The sequence below is a fragment of the Lissotriton helveticus genome, chromosome 9, assembly GCF_964261635.1.
Source record: "Lissotriton helveticus chromosome 9, aLisHel1.1, whole genome shotgun sequence".
NCBI lineage: Eukaryota > Metazoa > Chordata > Amphibia > Caudata > Salamandridae > Lissotriton > Lissotriton helveticus.
In genome coordinates, this window is record NC_136070.1 from 1,191,776,286 (window position 1) to 1,191,789,291 (window position 13,006).

A 13,006-nucleotide genomic window follows, 5' to 3' on the forward strand; every position below is an offset into this window, starting at 1 on the left:
CCTAGTAAATGGTACCTCTGGTACCTAGGGCAGGGAGGCTAAAGAGGACCCCTTAGGGCTGCAGCATGTACTGTGCCACACTCATGCACACTGCAATTGCAGGCTGTGCGATTTGATGCAGAGAAAAGTGAAGACCCAACATGGCACACCTCCTGTGTGCCATGCCTGCAGACACTGCCTGCAGTATAGGTAAGTCACCCCAACAGCAGGCAGTACAGCCCTAAGTGGCCATATCTGCATGAGCAGGTGCCCTCTGAAACCTACCGACTACTAGTGTACTGGTTGATTAGTGTAGACAAGCCTACTACCACTGACAGGTTTCTGACCCTTCTGCAGGTGAGAGTCTGCACTCTCTGAGGGCAGCAACAATGCCTGCTCCGGCCGGAGGTGTTGTCACCTCCTCCAAGCAGGATGGCGAAGTGTAGGAAGTTGGCTCTTTATGTGATAGATCAAGAATCTGATGTACTGTGTACAGAGTCCAGGGGTTCCTGTATGAGTGGACAGGAGCTTACTATGCAATCCCAAAGTGTTCTATTAAGGGGTAGTGTGGCCAAGCAGCCTTAGGCTTAACACAGGAGTGCAAAACATTTGCAAAAATACACACAATGTTCAATACATAACAGAACTCAAGAATGAGATCAACACTTATTTATAAAAAATAGCAAGTATCTTTATATAGGTTTAGGCATCAGAGAAAAATGGTTCAGGTCAGTATGTTTTTACATATTAATTATTTTCACTTCAAAAAGTAGACACCAGCAATTTTGGAGCTCTGCAATGTTATCTTATGGAAGGAAGAAAAAGTTACACTGCGGCAACTTAAGTAATCGGTCTCCAGGAGTTAAGGTTATCGATAGGCAAGGTCCAAGGCAGCACCAGCAGTACACCCACCAGTGGCACTGGGGTGAACAGGTGCAAAACAGTGATGGAGGCCCAATAGGTTTCTATGGAGATCCATCACTGTGAAAAGAGGCTGCAGGCTCTGGCTGAAAGGCCAGTCCGGGTAAACTAAAAGGGTGGTTTAGGCTTGCGATACTCAGGGATGTAGAGACACCTGGAGACCTCTTCTCCATAGCTGGGGGTGATGGATGCAGAGGTGTCTTTAGGCGTTAGGTTACCTTACAGGGAGCAGTCGCGGTCGAGTGGGCCTGCATGCAGAGGCTTCAGGCGATGCTGGGGAGTTCACGAGGGGTGACACCAAATGGACTCGAGCTCTGGAGGGCTGGGGGACCTTGCTGACACGGATGGCTCACTTCAACTCGGGCCGGACACGATGGGTGCAGTGGTGGATTCAGGTGTTGGGTTTGGCCTCCGAGTCTTTTCTTTTGGAGTTTCGGCAGGATGCATGGAACAGTTTGGCAGTTCTTCATTAGGGCTTGGTCTTTAATAAAGACAGGCAGTCCTCCCAAGCACTGGCGGCACACAGCTGCAGGAAGAGTAATCTGTGGTGCAGGTTCAACAGAGAACGGCAGACAGGACAGCAGGGCTGGGACAAAGTAAAGTGCTCTCTTAAGTCTTCTGCAGCTCGTGTCCTTCAGGATCTGCTTCTCTGGTGTTAGTGACTCCCCTAAATACTGAATTTTGGGGCGTTAGTGGAGTGTAGGGTAGTAGCTAATGGGCTACTGACACATGGGAAGTGGGCATAACCCTGTACCAGAATTCCTAAGTATGCCATGACAAAGATGGTTACTTCTGAAAATTGTCTACCTCACAGTAGCCCACCTTAGGGGTGGTACTAGCCTAGAGGTGGCGTGTGTACTAGCCTAGAGGTGGCGTGTCTACTTAACTAGTTAATTTTTCCACCTGTCCAGGTGCTAAGGAGGTCCAGATTTGCATTCCAAAGGCACCAGCCCTAAGGTGGGCTACCTAATGTGAACACAAAACTTAGAATTCCACCTTGGTTTTTGTCGGAATTAGGCTTACTGGGTCAGGGTTATGCCCACTTCCTACAGGAAGTGATCATATAGGAGGTATAGTCGCCCTAAAGGTAAGAAGCCCATTGACTGCTACTGGTCACTCCCCTTAACATCCCTAAATTAAGTATTTAGGAGGCACTTCTGATGCCAAGAACTCCAATTCAACGGATCCAGAAGAACAGGTCACAAGAAGAACCGAGAGACGAGAACTGAAGACTGCTGTGGACTTTTGCAGCCAAACCCTGCCTGCCTGCACCAGTCTTGATAATCATGACCAAGTGACTCATCCTGTAGCTGAGCAGAACCCCGGTAGACTGGCAGCCCTCGCAAATTCCCAGCAATCTCTATTGGTAGTAGAGGAGCTACTCCCCTGCAGTCTTCAGGGACAGAAGAAGCAGAGTCCAGTTCACCGTGCTGCCGCTCTCCAGACACCCAGATGCACCCCACCCTCCCGGAGGAGGTACCTGTGCTCCTGAAGGTCAGATGTGTCCCCCAACTTAGTGAGAGAACACCAGGATCGACCAGAGCCGCACATGACCAATATCTGGGGTACCGGACCCCTTGCATCAACTAATGCCCATTTAAGACTTTGGACATTGGCCCCTAGAATCCCAAGTCCTGAAGGAGATCCCCATAAACCAACCGTAAAAAAGTGTATGCAACATATGCGTTTTTGTCCCCATAGGAAAGCATTTACTGTGTAAAGATGTATTTAAGTGAACATTTTACTTACCTGTAAAAATCAACAACAAAAAAAAAGTAAATACTTTAAAGTTCTTGGTATCAAAATGTATATGAAAAAACAACTTTTTCTAAATTGGGTCTTGGATATATTCTTCAGCGTGCCTCTGTAGTGCAACAAATGGTTCGCATTACGCTCTAATAAGCCTAAACTGCTCACCCACACTACCGTAAAAGAGAGTGTTTGTTGTTATCATATTTGCCTCTGTAAACCAATAAGGGTTGCCTGAACTCTCTACACAGTGTACCACGTTTTGGCCCACTATATAGAGATCCAACTTCCCACACCAGGTATAAGATCTACGAGCTCTGCAGTAAGAAAGCCCTGCTCATTCGGGGTGTTTGAGGGGATGGTAGTTTCTGCTACCTAACTGGAGATATAGAATATGCTTTTGAGGTCTTCATAGGAGGTGAAAGATCAAGGGGTTTCAAAGAAGTCTAGATCAGGCCTTCAAATGGATTTATAGGTCTAATGGGTCAGTAGGGAAAGGGTGCTGCATCTGGGGTGATGCAGTCCTGGAACGCTCAAAAAAAGTGGAGTGTCTCCACTCGTTGGATCGGTTTGTCTTTGTCTCTGTGAAAGTGTCAAATTAATTGAACGGACAGTGGAAGGTAATAGCTAAATTCAGCAATGAAGGAGGGATATTCCCACAGTAGTAGAGAATGAGCATAATGTAGATTACATTGCCTGTGACCATATGCACGATGTCTGCCAAATGTAATAATAACAATGACTGGGTGGTCCACTCACCAAGTGTACTCAAACATTACAGAATTGCAGACTTTATTACACTACTTACAACTTTACCTATTCAAAATTCCCAGTGAACAGTCTAAAATGCAGAATTTATTAAAAAACAATGTTTTCAATCCCAGTGAAAATCAAATTTATGCCATATATTTGGGAAACATACAGAATACTGGAGGAGGTTGAGCTGCTCAAAGAGTGCACACGTACATTTTAGGGCTATATTAAGAGTCTGGCAGTCCATGGACCGTCAGACTTGCAGGGGTGCTGTGGTGGAGGTCTTCCGACCGCCCCATTACGACCAAGGCGGTCGGGCTGCCCTGGGACCACTGCAACCGCCAGGGATCAGAGATCCCTGATGGTGGTGCAACGGTATTGAGGCCAAAATATGCTTGGCGGGGCCGCTGCAGCCTCACAAAGCATATTACGAGTTTCATCACGCCATACTTTTCATAGCGGTGCGACCGTCATGAAAAGTGTGTCAGTGAAGAAACAAAAGGGGCCCTACAGGACCCCTTGTGCCTCACACCTTGTGGATGCAAACAGGGGGTTACAACATGTGGCCCTCTGGGTGCAGGTATACCAGTACCTGCATGGCATGGGCTGCAGCAGCCCATGCTGTGCTGGTACTGCCTTTAATATTGTCACTGCGGTGCCTATTTCATAGGCATCCCCCTGGGAACGTCAAAGAACTGCCCGCCAGACAGGAGAAAACTCCTGATCTGGCGGGCGGTTCCTACATGGGTTTGGCGGTGTGGGAGCGGGGCTATCCTGCACCTTCAAACTCTTAATAAGACCCATCGTTTTCCAGTATTTATTTTAGCACCAAAAAAAGGAGAACTATATCCCCCACGATTCCTCATATGTTGAGTGCCATCCCGTATGTTACATGCACACACTTGGCTGGTGAATCACTAAGAAGCGCAAGTACACAAGTGGGACTCCGTGCTATAATAACCTGCTGGCACTGCTGATAAATGCCAGGCGGGGCAGAGCAAGAAAAGGAGAAACAGAGGCACGTTACCCGTGGAATGTTAAGCAGATTACTGGACAGAATGTCAGAGCAGAGGTAAAACAAGAGACTCTTGGCCCACACGAAAGACATACTACAACTTCTCCATTTACGAATCTCTTTATTAAGTGTGGCTTTGGGCGTGCCATCGGGCCTTTTCTTTTAAGGAGTATCATTGAATATCACCTGGGATAAGCATACCTTTATGTTTTGGCATACTACACGATTGCAGTGTTTTTATAGATCTGCAGTGAATTACCTATTTTGCTCACCATGTGTGTTTCTACTGATGCATGACAACTCATTTGCATCAGATTGAAGGCCAGTATGTAGTGTTTTCGTTTGTCCAGGACTTGCACTCCTGAAATACCAACGCTTGTGTTTTATGTGCAAATCATTCATTTCCTCTTTCACAATAGGCATAAATATACACTCCAATGGTAGGTAAGTAAACCTGTACCACATTTTATTTATTTATGTGGTTTGTCTTGTGCCATCTTCGGACACCCTGACTGGTAGGACTACGGTAACAGGAAATGGAGACTAACAGAGAGAGAAGTACTATTAAGTCCTGATGAAAGCCCTGGACGCTAAGAGGTCAGTGACAGTGGGCCGAAACATGTGGATGTAGAACTTGGGACTATGACATTATATACCTTTCATTACACAATTTGTAACCATATAAGAGGCACCTAACATTAAAGAGATACACAATGCCTACTATGTATTTTTTATTTCTTCACTATCGGACCCCCATTGGAGAAAATACTGAAAGTGCTCCCTGAAATACGGTTGAGCCCATCCTGGTTTATAGAGACCAAACTGAGAACCACTGATGAAGCATGACACCAATAGGGCTTGTCAGTATCACAAGAATAACCAGGCGCATTAGAAGTTTATGAGCACACCGGGACTTGCATCCAGCAATAAACGTTCAGGATACTTATTGGTAACTGAGTTCTCAACTAAACCATATCTTTATATTACTATTTTACTACAAAGTTATTAGAAGAAATGGCATCTGAAACGTATGATTTTGGGAAGCTGCAACAATTTTCTTTACGAAACGTTCAGCCGTATTTCTTTTGCCATTCTTTAAACACATAGAGGCATGCAGAGAATACGCAACGGCTTAGCAACTACCTTCTGATACTTGTGCCACCAGCCTTGTTCATGCTGATCCTGCCACCGGGTAGGTTTGGAAGATGGGTACACATGACACCTATTGAGGGAATCCAGCTGGACACCGGCCATGGTGGAAGGCAATACTTGCTCAGGAAGAATCTGCACCTTCGCTTGTTGGATTCTGTGAACAAAATAAGACATAAGATACTCTAATAACAATTATCACATGTATACCCATTTGTATATTCTGAAGATCAGGACAATGCCTAAAACACTTTTGGAATAAAGTGTAACCGAAAATAAACACAGCGATTCATAATATTTATGTTTTTAGGAGCAGTAGCCTTTTTAAGACAGCATGAAGACCATTCTCCACAACACACCCATCATGGTTGAATTGCCCACCCGCGCTTTCACATTTGTTTGTCCAGATGATAAGGGAGACATGACCTAGTGTTCTAACTCTCCTAGGTGTGCAAATCTATGTTTATTTTTCAGTTTTCAAAATTTTTCTTTTTAAGATTTAATCATAAAATAGAAAATACATAACTATGATGGAAATCCAGCAGAAGACCAAACTCCTGTTACGTGACAGGAGAAATATTAATAAAATACAATTAAATACTTGATTGCAATATGTGAATCAAAGAAACTCAAAAAACAGAAAACAGAGGGGTAGAAAGAAAAAAAGGAACTAAAGCAGAAAAAAATTTAACTAAGCCAACTTATAATTCAGCTATAAATATAGAGTGGCCCTGTTGTTCTGTTTTGTCCCCATCTCCAGGTCGACCTAAAAAGAGAGAGCCTCCGATGCAAGCGACCCACTGGACCAAAATATTTCTGCACCTGAGCCCCACAGCCTGAGTCAGAGACTACCGACATTGCACCCTTGCTCCAGAGACCCTCAAGAGCCGAGACCCCTGGTCTCCCAGTTCCCACTAGCAGCATTTTTCTTGTTACAAGTTTCCCCATTGACTTCAGAGGTAGTGCTCAAGGCTACCCTTGGGAACAGCATCTCTACACCCGGGCACACCAGGGCAGGTAAACCAAAACTGCTGGCGGTTCAAAGGACCTTGGCTCCTACTTACCTTAAGTCCAAAAGAACAACACAGTAACCTGATTGCAAGTACCCCATGAAGCGTAGGTTTCTCCCATTGGATAACATTACCGTGATCAAGACTTATGCCCCAAATCTGACAGCTCTATTGTCTGGGTTTCTAAAAATCGGAAACTCAATAAGTACTTATCTAATCTCAAAGATCTTTGTGTCTAAATTTATATCAAAATGTATGTGATTTTTCTAAATTGATGTTGGATTTCCTTTTTGCGTGGATCTCTCGTTTACGGACTTTGTGTGTGCAACAAATGCCTAACACAAGATGCCTCATACACTGATAAGCCTACGGCTGCTCAACCACACTCCATCAAATAGAGCGCCTTGGGATTGTTGAGGCAAGCACTGTATGCTAGTAAGGGATAACTGGACTCTCTACAAGGAGCACCTCATTTGGGTACAATATATAGAGAGCCAGCTTCCTACAACCGGTACAGTATTGGGCATCTACAATCCAGTTTTGATATAATGCTAAACTCTAGAAGTTGCACAGAAGGCAATGAGACACAGTAAAAGCTGCCTAAAATCAAGAGCACCCCAGCCCACCCCCTGTTGAAGGCGAAACTGTTGACAATAGTAGCAATCAAATATTCACCAGGGTTAAACAGGGAATTGGACTTCCACTGTTGCACTCCCTACATGGCAGACAACATTTCTGAAGTAGTTAAAGGGCACCAAAGAGTGCTCATCAAAACACATTGGTATAAAACTAAATTATCAACAACTGACTAAAATCTTCGCCAATTTTATCTCTGTAATACCTCAAGAAGTCACTCACAACAAGAGTAAGTAATGCTTGTTCAGCTGCAGAAGGCTAATTTTGAAAGAAAAAGGATAGGCTTACAAATGAATGAGTGAGAAATCACTGACAATAACTCAGCTGAGTACATAAAATAGTTTTCGCTTTGTGAAATACACCATAGAGTTGATCAGCTAAAAGACATCCAATCACTTTATGACTCAACAAAACAGCTACTAAGAAAACTAGCTGGTAAAACAGGCATTACAATTTTAAGTGTAGATTGAAATGGAGGACTTTTAAAAATATTTTTTTATTGCATTTTACAGTAGTACATCAACAAAATGTGACTATTCCCACTTACCCCCCTCTCTCTTCCCAATTTACTGAGGAGCAAACCATAGAAACAATTTGCAGATTTCCAATAATATCTGTTAGCATCTCATTATATGAAAATATCAAATAAGAACAATTGCATAAGAGTCGTTTCAAACAAATGAATATTAATACATTTTCATATTTCAGTTGCTGCAACATCAGATGTCATTGCTGTATCATCTATAATTTGTTGAGATTGTTTCTACGCCATTTCTCATTTCATCCTACCATCTTGACATTATCCAGTACAAATTAATTTACGTCTCACCCCACATTTAGCCCGCAGCCAACGTACATACTAGGCATAATCCAACATTTTGCTATGCACATTTTTGCTGTCACTAGTCCTAATTCAGCGATACTTTGCAGGTTTAGTCGCCTTGGTACGAGGTATCAGACATATCTGAATAGAACATTGCAAAGGTAACTCTGTTAAATCTTTCAGGGTCTTAACAACCTCTTCCCAAAAAGCTTGTAGCCCTGGGTATCCACACCTCATGTGGGTATATGTTCCTGTAACAAGTTTACTTTTGAGGTAGTCACCTGGCCTAGTAGGATCCATCTTGTATATCCAGCTTGGTAGGACATGGTCTCTATGTACACATTTATAGTGTATCAATGTATGTCTCGCACTGCGCAACACTTTCCTACAATTGCTTAAGACATCTTTCCATTTACATCTTTCCATTCCGTGTCTCGTAACGCTTCACCAATATCCGCCTCCCATTGTAATCGAAATGCACCTGCACAAGGTCCACTTTTTGGCTGAAGGGTTAGTAGTTATAACCTAGTGATAATCCTGCCTTCTTCTCCCATATCTGGGAGAACCTGATTAATGCATGTGTATCTGGTTCCCACGGGCACCCTTGCCAAGCTTTACAAATTGCAGCTGCCAACCCAGCTTAGGCCAAAAACCTCCTCCCGGCAGATTCCATTTAGCACAAAAAGTGCCATCTCGCAAACTGCCATGCTCTTATAGATCTCCTAGTACACGCGGCATGTTACTCTCCTCCCAAGCCAGAAAAATACCGGCAACATGGGACTGATGTCGGTCTGCCTTTGTATGTGATGTTGCAAATATATATAAGTTTCTTTTTAATCTTTCGTGGCTTGTCCAAAATATATCCAGTTAAGTACAAATTTGTAATGGGAGCGGTCTCCTTCTCTTTTTATGGACTAGCGGCAGTGCCAGGAGTCCACATGGCTTTACCAATCTCACCAACATATCTGTAACAGGTTCAAAACACTGGTACATAAACCACATAGCGAAGTTCTGCAACTTGGAGGCCTGGTAATAACTTCTGAAATGTGCGGCCTGTAGCTCTCCAATGTCCCAAGTCGACAGAAGGACTTTTAGGCTAATACGCACTTTTCCTGTACCTCAATATAATAGTCGAAGAAGATCATCTAATTGCCTAAAGCACGCATCTGGGATCTGCATCGGTAAAACATGTAATACACGAGGCAATGATATTATCTTGCTAATCTCTATTCGTCTCATAAGTGACAATGGAAACTTTAACCATTGTTGGATGCTGCGTTCCACACTTTCTAGCAGGGCCCCAACATTAACATCATATATTTCAGTGACATTTGAGGTCAAATACACTCCCAAATATTTAATGGGAGCACTCTATAAAAGTATGTCAGAGACAGACTCGTCCCCGAAGCCAGGTGTCCGTATGGGATAAATAACAGATTTGTCTGCATTTACCATAAACTAACCTAACTAGTAGCCGACCCAGTGTATCCTGTTGTTCATATTGAATCATTGTGTATGTCTTAAAATCATGATGGCCCAGAGTTTCCTGTGCCTCATCAAGTTCCCCCTGTAATCTGCTTCATTCTTTATGTGGTGCCGGTCGATCAATATCCTCAATTTGACCCAGATTTGTTACTGTGTGTAGCAATGATTGACGCACCCATACACTTACCCCTAATAGTTACTTTAATAGCTTCCCACAGAACTCCAGATAAATTAACCGAACCAGTGTTAATATAAAAAAATTCCTATATTGCTTCAAAAATTGTCTCCCTGTATGGCTGATTATGCAATGCAAGAGTTGGAAATCTCCATTGTAGGGGCAGGATCACATATGCTTGCCCCGCTTCGTAGCCATATAGGGGGCATGATCTGAAAACATATGCTCGTGGCACCATATCGCCCTAAAGTCAGTAACCCGTCCTGGATGTATCAACAGGTAATCAATCCTAGAAAATGTACCATGTGGTGTGGAGTAAAAAGAGTAACCCCTAGTTTGACTGTGAACGGCTCGCCATAAATCCACTAGGTGTAATGTGTCCATGCTTTCCAACAATGCCTTAGATGCTCTACCCAATGGCCTCATCACCTGCCTAGAGCTATCCAGCTCCCTGTCTAGCACACAGTTATAGACCCCCATCCAGATATTGTCATAGTGGGTGTAAGGAGCCAAAATACTTGTCAACTCTTTAAAAAAGATTTTTTTTTTTAAATACCACTCCCACATATTGTCAATCTGCAGCCTTCAATTCTACATCTACTCGCAGTGGAATACTATTATCCACCCATAATAGCAACCCTCGTGCTGAGGAAGTGAAGCTCGCTTACCGTATTCTCCCACCCACTTAATTCTTCAGCCTACCGGGGTAACAAGTGTGTCTCCTGTAGCATAATTAATTTTTTACATACCGTCTACACGCATAAAACCATATTCTCTGAAGTTTAATGGGATTTTGAATCCCCTTAAAACCCTGGTAGAAACCATCTTTAATAGAGATGGTACCCACATGGACTCCAGACATAGTGTTAACTTACTGCCATTGGGCTACTTTTATCAGTCGCCGGGTCATGTAGAGATGATAAAGACTCGAGGGGATTCAAATGAGAGTGGCCGTTATGAAGTCTCATACAACATTCCAGTCAGTAAGCGTTTTGATGGCCTTCCAACGTTAGATAGTGTAGACTGACTCACTGTAGATCAATATAGAAAGGTAGAACACAACGGACACAGCCCACACATGATCTCCTCCCACTCACGCTTAGAGATCACATAGGGGTAAACCCAGGAAATATACTAACCACAGACACTTTAAATATGATATCTCATCCTCCCCTCCCCCCCCCCCCAAAAGGTAAATGGCAACAGAGACACAGATAACATCAGAGACAAACAATGTTCCACGCTATTCTGGTATTTCGTAGGCTTACGTGCGAAGGCCGCAATTCCAGAATGGATGGTTTTTGTAATTAATTTTAATATCCTTTGCTTCCAAAAAACCTGGGTAGAGGACCCAATACACACTAGTGGGTATAAGACCTTCCACACTTCAGCCATACCATTTGCACATGGGAGATGTAAAGGAGGGTTATGTACATATATTTCAAATTATATGAATGTGACCAAGATAAAGCTGCCGGTTTCTGAAATGTATTCCCAAATTACCAACATTGAAATTGATAAGGACTGTTGTGTAGCTGTGATAAATTATTATAATCATGCTCCACCTGAACAGATTTGGGTGGCCCTTAGACAATTGTGTAAAGATCTTTTGTACTTACATAACGAAACCGGAAAAGATACGTTTTTACTTTGAGATGGGGATTTTAATACTGGCCTGTGTCCGTCTTATGTAGACGGAAATTGTGGGATATCACTAGATGGTATCACAGGTTTTACCCACTTTCCATACTTGCGCTACAGGGATAATCTGAACAATATCTTCTTTATGTTTGACCTAGGTTTTTGGCAATGAACTATGCACCACGCTGGTACCATTTGATTGTACTTTCAACAGGAGAGGTGTGAATACGACCATCGGTTACGTGATAACAGCATATAGGTACTCAACTGGAGTCAAAGGCTTCAAAATACATAATTATTTAAGTGATCACTTCCCACAGAGTGTAATCTTTCAATTGCCTAGCAAGTAATAAAAAGTAAAGGAAAGTGCTCACATGTGGTTAAAGATATTGTTCTCAACAAAACCAATGGTTACTCTTAACAGTGTTCTGAAGTTGACTCAGTCGACTTTAACAAGAAGCTAGAGGGTAAACATTACAAAGCTCTTTTCGTTTGCCTAGATGAGAATGTGGATCATGCCAAACCCTTAGAATCCTTCCAACAGATCACCCTTGGGATTAAGGAAGGTTTAACGGCCGAGAATAGAAAAGGGCATAAAGAAAATCATGGTTGGTTCAATACTAGATGCGCGAAGGCATACAAGATGTTAAAACATGCATTACATAAGCCTTTAAAAGTTAAGCAAAGAATCAAAGCATGTAGATTGGGGTATAAACAAGTTCTTCGGGAACGCAAGAAGAGAGGATGCACGGAGGGTCCTGCATGAAGCAACTTTAGTCCGAGATAATACAGTGTTCTGGCGGACAGTAAATGCCCCCTTCCTGAGCCCACATGTTACTCCTATCATAGAGAAAATAGGAACAGATGACACTCAAATGGATAAGCGCGTCACTGCTCCATCTAAGCTGCCAATAAACCGTCAATTCACCCTAGAAGATGTCAATCTAGCTCTTGAAGCTAGTAAGGCGGGGAAAGCCTCTGGTCCCGATGGCTTACCAGTAGATAGTTTTAAAGCCAATATTGCCTTATGGGGCCCACTGCTTGCACCAGTCAAATTAGCTTGTTGCACCTCAGGTTTTATTGGCCCCTGGTCAAAATCGCTATTGGTTCTGATCTTTAAGAAAGGTGACCACCAGAATCCCGCTTGCTACCGACCAATCTCATTACTTGATTAATTGGTCAAGTTGGTCAGGCGTATTGTATTAAACAGACTATGTTTTATCCACATTGCAATTCAGCTTTCGACCAGGCCTTAGTACAGTGGAGCAAGGCCTGAATTTTAACCTATTAATCGGGAAATAAACCCTGGCCAAACAGGGTAGATTGTTCTTGGCATTTGTGGATCTAACCGCAGCCTTTGATTGTGTATTACACGACAAACCATGGATTATAATGGCCAAACTAGGTGTTGAAGCTCCGCTCCTAGACTTTGAGGCAATTGTACTCTGGCATGAAAGCAAGGGATCATTACGGGTCAAGGGTGAGTGCACTGCATCATTCAGCGTAGAGAGAGGGGTAAGACAGGGCTGTGTCTTGCCACCCTTTCTATTTACACTTTACATTAACAGCTTGGGGCAGACACTGTCGGATCTGTGTCAGGACTTACCACAAATTGGTAAAAGCCCAATACCCGCCCTCCTCTATGCTGACGAAGCAGTGCTGATGGTACG

General features: G+C 43.3%; 1 protein-coding gene across 2 annotated transcripts in view; it reads right to left on the minus strand.

Moving 5' to 3' along the window:
• CRBN (cereblon) overlaps window positions 1-13,006 on the minus strand; it is a 112,808-nt gene that overhangs the window by 45,216 nt on the left and 54,586 nt on the right. For both annotated transcript variants that reach the window (XM_078661659.1, XM_078661658.1), the window contains exon 5: window positions 5,561-5,723. In XM_078661659.1, coding sequence (XP_078517785.1) covers window positions 5,561-5,723 — 163 coding nt within the window. The remainder of the gene's footprint in view (window positions 1-5,560; window positions 5,724-13,006) is intronic.